Source organism: Arachis hypogaea, chromosome 3, assembly GCF_003086295.3.
Source record: "Arachis hypogaea cultivar Tifrunner chromosome 3, arahy.Tifrunner.gnm2.J5K5, whole genome shotgun sequence".
In the NCBI taxonomy this organism is placed as follows: domain Eukaryota; kingdom Viridiplantae; phylum Streptophyta; class Magnoliopsida; order Fabales; family Fabaceae; genus Arachis; species Arachis hypogaea.
The window spans coordinates 138,951,434-138,958,466 of NC_092038.1; the positions used below are offsets into that span (position 1 = coordinate 138,951,434).

A 7,033-nucleotide genomic window follows, 5' to 3' on the forward strand; every position below is an offset into this window, starting at 1 on the left:
TAAATGTAACATATTGTAGGTTATAAACCTGGCTGCACTTATGATGACACGTGTATTTCGACTAGGGGTGGCAAGCGGGGAAGCCCGCCCCGCCCCGCCTAACGGCGGGCTGGCGGGCTAAACCCGCCAAATCTCCTCTTTTTTTTTTACTATTAACTATTAAATAATATATATAATTTCACAACTATTTTAATAAATTTATAATTTTTAAAGGTATAAAAAAATTATAATTTCTATATTCACAAATATTAAAGTCTTTGTAATTATAAATATCTAATAAACATCATTATAAACCAAGTTTTCATCCAAAACATAATTATAAATATTGTCTCTAAAGCAAAATAAACATAATCTAAAACATAATTATAAATATTTTCTCAAAAAAAAAAACATAATCCAAAACACTCAATTTTCATCTTCATTCTCTTGTAAGTTAGGTTGGGAAAAGTTGGATTTTGGCAAAAAAATTACAAAAATACCCCCTTATCAAGAAAACACTAAGCCTGGCGGAAAAGCCCGCCCCACCAAAGTACGTGGTTTAAGCGGTGCGGATTAGGCGGGCTTTTACTATTTGGCGGTCCCAATTTTCCAGTCCGACCCACCTTTTTGGCGGGTTACGCGAGCCGGCCCGGCAGATTTAGCCCCATTTGCCACCCCTAATTTCGACGTAGGAATGAAGATCTAATCAGCTAGTTCATGTCTAAGCATTTTGCAGTAAATTTATCCTTATAATGTTTCTAAGTTATTATTTAATATTTTTGTCTAATAATTTTGTATGGATATCTAATTTTCTTTTTTCTAGACTAAACCATGCCATGTACTTACACGAGTAAAGTTTATAATTAAATAATTAATTCAAAAATAGTTGTTAAATTTAAAACATATTTTCGTTTAACAAGTATTTTTGTGTTTGCAACGATATACTTTAAGCGACAAATACAAACCGGCTGATGTTATCTTTGATTTCTTTGGAACTTATATGTCACTGAAAGTTAGCCACGTCATTAAAGTATAAGTGACCAATTTGTTCCCATTAATATGTTATTTTATTTTTCTAATGTTTATAATGATTTAAGGTTAATTGCAAGTTTTTATCCCTATCTACGAGGAATCACATTGGTATTTGGTCATTGTTGACTTTACGAGTCGTTGGCTAATATTATTGGATTCACTGCCTTGTACCGGAAAACATCAACAACGCAAAAGGAACGCAATTAAAGAAGCATGCTTTTTATGGATTCAGGTTCCTTTACTACATCCCATGATGATGATAGTGATATTGGCGGGGAAAGAGCTTGTCCTTGTTCTGGTTCTGGCGCGGTTGATGGTTCCTTAATTGAGTGGTTTAACCGAACTTTCTCGTCGTGGCAAAAAGGTTACGTTTTGGGAAAGGGGTCGTTTGGAACCGTCTATGAAGGTTTTACAGAGTGAGTGTTTGCTTTTTCCTCATTTAATTACTTTTATTTATTCATTTGGTTAGTTGGTTGGTTAGTTACTTTAATGAGTAGAGTTGCGAACATGCGTATTCATTACACATGCTCTATAACCTGACCTATTAAGAGATTGTGTTTGTTGTTCGAGCTGACTTGTAGTTTGGGGAAAACCCTGGTTATCTGTTTGTCGTTACACTTAAGGACATTATTTAAGTTGGTGGTGTTTCCATGTTTATGTGAGATTTACTTTGATAAATAAAGGGGAAATTAGCATTAAGGACAGTTAAGAGGTATTAATGATGAAAAGAGGGAAAATTTGCTAACGTTAAACTCTCTAAAGTATTAGTGAGCTTTGATTTGCAAAGTGGTTTCCTTGTTTCTTAAGTCACATGCACATTTTCTTTTCTTGCAGTGATGGATTCTTTTTTGCGGTGAAGGAGGCATCTTTGCTGGATGAAGGTAGTAACCAGGGTAAACAGAGCGTATTCCAACTTCGGCAGGTAGGAACTCTTTAGCCTTGTTGTTAGAGCTTATTACTTATTGTTCAATGTTCATTTGTCAATTCCATCTTATATGATAATGCCACCATTAATTATTTGTGCTCTTTGTCTCAGGAAATATCTCTTTTGAGTCGGTTTCAACACGAGAATATAGTTCGATATTTTGGCACTCAAGAGGTATGCAACATCTAGGTGGCAATAGACAAGTTTCTTATATGCTCCCAGAATATGATATTATAGGAAGACCAACTTCACTTTTAGGAATTGAATACGCAACCAAAATAAGTGCATTGCAAATTTGAATTCTTTCTTTTTGGTAGAATCACAAGTATGCTCCTAATGGAAGCCTTAATTTATTCCCTTCATTACTATTTTAATAATAATTGACTGCAGTAATTAATTGCCTTATATTTTGTCTTCTCCAGGACCAAAGTTCACTTTATATCTTCCTTGAACTTGTGCCTAAAGGGTCATTGTTAAGTCTCTATCAGAAGTATAGCTTAAATGATTCTCACGTTTCTGCATACACAAGGCAGATTTTGCATGGCTTGAAATATCTTCACAATCAAAATGTGATTCACAGGTATCATGAGTGATTGTCCTTTTGTGATTCGGTTTATTGACTATGCCTATGATAACAGCAATCATATTTGGGTGATGGAATTTTCTGGCATAGTTATGTTACAAGACTTCATGGTTTAGTGACGTTAGAATGTACGGGTTATGAGTGATTGTGCATTTGTGTATTGAACTAGATTTTTCTACATGGTAGAAGCTGGATGATAATGGATATGACTTATGAGGATATCTTTCTAGCTGTATGACTAAGGCATTTTAAGTCGTATGACTATACTTCCTCTTTTTAGCTTCTTAAGTGTGTCCTCTATCATGATCAACTTTTCAGAGTATAAATGTATGTGATGTATTTTGTGTTGTACTATTTGAGACAACTACGATAGAAGCCGCTTTTTCATCAGTCTGCAACTAATTGCATCTCTTTTCTTTTAATATTAAATTTTATAGGGATATCAAGTGTGCCAATATCCTGGTTGATGTAAGCGGGTCAGTCAAGCTTGCGGATTTTGGGTTGGCAAAGGTAACCTTCTTCAACAATATAATACTGAGTTTCCCTGTTTGCTGTTGCCCTGATGCGAATTCCAAATGCTGCTGCTTAAATTATAATGATTTGGTCTTTTTCTTTGCAGGCAACTGAAAATGTTAAATCAAGCAAAGGATCCCCATACTGGATGGCCCCAGAGGTTTGTCTTTGTTCTTGTGTCATTTGGTTGGAATAATTTCCTTCAAAGGGATAAACTAGAATGAGATATGGCTATCTAGTTTATATTGTATAGTATATATCCTGTGTGTTCAGTATTTCTCTACAAACATTAAGTTGATGTTTCGATAAGCCATTCTCCTGGTGACTGGACAAACCATCTTCTTGGATGGATTTTCTTGTTTCAAATTAAAAATCTTAGAAAAGTAGTTTGCCGCTCATTTGTAATTTATTGGAGAATGAAGATGTTTGGATAAACTGATGAATGAGTTATATTGTACTATATGAGCTTTTTGTGAGTTAGTGAGTTTGACCTTGAGTTGTTCCATTATAGGTTGTTAACTTGAAAAATGATGGGTATGGACTAGCAGCTGATATATGGAGCTTAGGTTGTACAGTCTTGGAGATGTTGATAGGGAAACGTCCTTACTCTGATTTGGAAGGAGTATGTAACATTTCTCAGTATTTTCTTTTGTTTTAAGTTTATATTTTTTCCTATATCAATATTTTATTTTCTTTATTTGTTTATTAATGATAGATGCAAGCATTATTTCGAATTGGGAGAGGAGAACCTCCGCCTATTCCTGAAACATTGTCGAAGGATGCCAGGGATTTTATCCTTGAGTGCTTACAAGTTAACCCAAGTAAACGGCCAACTGCAGCTCAGTTATTGGAACATCCATTTCTAAGGAGACCATTTCTTTCTTCCTATTCCACTGCGTCGCCACATATTAAAACCTTTAAGAGCTTATAGTTGACAGTAAGGAGGTCAAATTCATCCTTCCTTTTCTGTACAGTTGATCCCTGCCGTGATACGTACGTCAGGTCTTGACTGGTTAATAGCATTGGAGATGGCTGTTGGAGTTGGACCTCACAGTCCTCAGTTGGTTTGGTTATAAACTTATAATTCCACGGTCAAGGACTGAAGGGAGGTCATTTCACCATCAGGGAGCTTGCATTTATTATCCAGAGTTTCAGATATAAATGTTCGACCTTATGCTGAATTCAAAGAAGCTGAAAGGCAATGGAAATAGCCATCATTCTGCTTACAAATACATCCAGACTCCATGCGCCGACGGAATTGGTTCTTTGTTGCATCTTTGTTGGCAACTTGTGTTGTGGTGAGTGGTCGGGGTTGCTTGTTGCTTAAGGTGTTGCCTTTGCCCTTTGCTCGCTAATTGCATGGAAATTGTTGGGTAATGATTAATGAAGTATGACTTCCTAAGATGTAAATAGGTAAGGTAGTTGCCAACAAAGGTTGTAACATACTAACATATTTGTAAATAGCAGTATCCATTGACTTGCGAGTGCTGCAGTACTTTGTTTTAGGAAACTGCAATGGTCATTTGCTAACAATTTTGGTGAAGCTGCAGAGTAACCTTATTATACATGTAAGCTGTATGTATATGTTCATGAGTAGTTCATTAATATTGAAATTTTATGTGATCTTTTTCAGATACTACAGCTTCTTATACGTCTACTATTTTTACCTTAAGGTTTCAGCTTGAAATAAACGGATACAAATGCACTCCAAAGTTTTCATTTAATCATGCAATATTAGCTTTAATACACCCTAAAAAAATACTGTTATATTATATTATATTATATTAAAAAAAAAAAACTAATTCGTGAGGTAGGAGGAAAGGGTAGCGGGACGCCGCACTTAATTACGAAATATGTTTTATGCATATCAGGATACATATGTGTTGGTTTATATATTTTAAATATATATCTTAAGGTAATTTATATCAATAAATTAATGAAAAATTAAATTTACGCAAATATCCTAAATAAAAATTAGTTGCAGGCTTGTCCTAAACAATCATATATAAATTGAGGTTATGATTTCTTACTCCTACTTTTATTAAGGAGTATGATTAATCATCATCAAAATAATTATAAAATATACTCCATCTTTTTTTTTTTTTTGAAAAAATTGATAATTAGATATTAATCCATTTAATTTTTATATTTTACATTTTTTTCTATTTTCCTTTTAATTTCAGAGAAGAGAAACATTTGATCTATTAGAATTTTGCCTCCTCGTTCAATTACTGTCATTCTCTCATCCTCTTTCTCTCTGCTGTATCTCTCATTCGCTTATCATTGTCGCTGCAACACGCCTCAGACAACGCCGCAACATGCTGTCGACCCCGCCGCGCAACACACTACCGCCGCCGCCTCAACATGCTTCAGGGTGAAATAGATACCTGATTGATTCTCTTGGTACGGGTGAGACTATTGATTTATGCCTCTCTTACCACTTTTTAAGTCTTCCCTTCTCTTATACTACCAGAAACATGGTAGTTTACCACAGGAAAATACTCACGAACAAGAAGTGGTGGCAAATTTCTATGATCGTGGTAATTACTTGCAACGTTTTGTTTTTTCTGTGGTTAAATTGTGTGAAAGTTTTCGGGGGTAGATCCTCTCAAGTAAAAAAAACTGGATGGTGTCAATTGTGATCTCTTACCCTTCATTGTTCTTTCTTTCATATTTAATTTTGGTCCCACTTATAATTATAAAGTTAATGGTAAGAAATCACACTTCATTTCCTCAAGTGTTAAAACAACTGGAGATGATCCATTTCCGAAGTTTTTCACATTCTTGTTTATCTGTAGCCAACTTGAGCTGGACTCTCTCAATTGTTACAGACCGCATGCTCACCGTGACAAAATCAAACGATGCTTACTTTCATCCTTTTAAAAAATTTTATAGGCAGTTTCTACTTTTTTTTCAAATTTAAACCTTAATAATAAATTTCAATTTTACAGGCTTATCCAGTCTCTGGATAGTTGGTTTTTTCTCTCTCTCCTTTTCAGCCATTTTCAATTGATAAGATATGTATTAATTGGAATAGTATAAAAAAGAGTACATGCTTATAACTCTAATAAATTGAGAATGAATGTTAAAAGTATAAAATTTATGATAAAAAAAGTACATTTTTATCCCTAATTCACAATATGTATTAGTTTTTCTAAATTTTATTTTTTTATTTTTTTATTATTTTTTTATTAATTTAATAAAAATTATCCGACATAGGTTTATTTTTGAAACAGTTACAAAATTTTAATATTTTTTTATCCGGCAAATTTTTTTATTTTTTTAAATCCAACGAGCCAAAATTCATAATCCTAATTAGTATGTACCGGCTTTGAAATATGGTATATAATTATAATTTTTTATTTTTTTATTATAATTAACTATTAATTTAAATTAAAAATTTCAATTACTTAACTGAAATTCAAATGAACGTTTACAATAATACAAGTGAAATTTTGGGCAAAAAACTTTAAAGTAACTTTCACTTAGCACCAAAGTAAAATCCACTCACTAGAAAATCAGAAGAACTCATAGGTTCAGACTATTGTTCAATTTCTATGTATCCTTAGTAAATTTAACATTAAGTCGCCAAAGAAGGTCTCAAAATAGCAGAAATCAAGATTTTACAGGCAATTCTGAATCACAAAGAATTTGGAAGGAACCCTAGCAGCTCTTTTTTATCTTTATCTAATATTCTCTCTTTGTTGGATCTTTATTTTATTTATTTAAAAGACTATTTTTTTTTACCATTCACTAACTCTTTCCCAATATTTGTTGTGTAGGAACTAGATCTGCGTGTATCAATGCTGCAACTTTGGCTCTTGTCGACGCTGGATCCCCATGCAAGTTTGTGTTTTCTTTTAAACTGTTCAACTTTTGATTTAGCTTTGTGACTTTGTAATTATTAAAATTTGTATGAATATGGATAAATTTGAACTAAATAGAAGAATTCTGCCAAAGTTGAATAAAGTGGCACTTCTTCATGTTAATTTTTTTGGCAT

At 33.4% G+C, this 7,033-nt stretch overlaps 1 protein-coding gene across 1 annotated transcript; it reads left to right on the forward strand.

Moving 5' to 3' along the window:
- Window positions 1–1,107: 1,107 nt before the first annotated feature.
- Window positions 1,108–4,668, forward strand: LOC140172933 (mitogen-activated protein kinase kinase kinase 1-like). The gene is made up of 8 exons (XM_072233684.1): window positions 1,108–1,427; window positions 1,846–1,933; window positions 2,048–2,110; window positions 2,359–2,516; window positions 2,957–3,029; window positions 3,139–3,192; window positions 3,544–3,654; window positions 3,748–4,668. The coding sequence occupies exons 1-8, from the start codon at window positions 1,225–1,227 to the stop codon at window positions 3,961–3,963; spliced, it is 966 nt and encodes a 321-aa protein (XP_072089785.1). The 5' UTR covers window positions 1,108–1,224; the 3' UTR covers window positions 3,964–4,668.
- The last annotated feature ends 2,365 nt before the right edge of the window (window positions 4,669–7,033 follow it).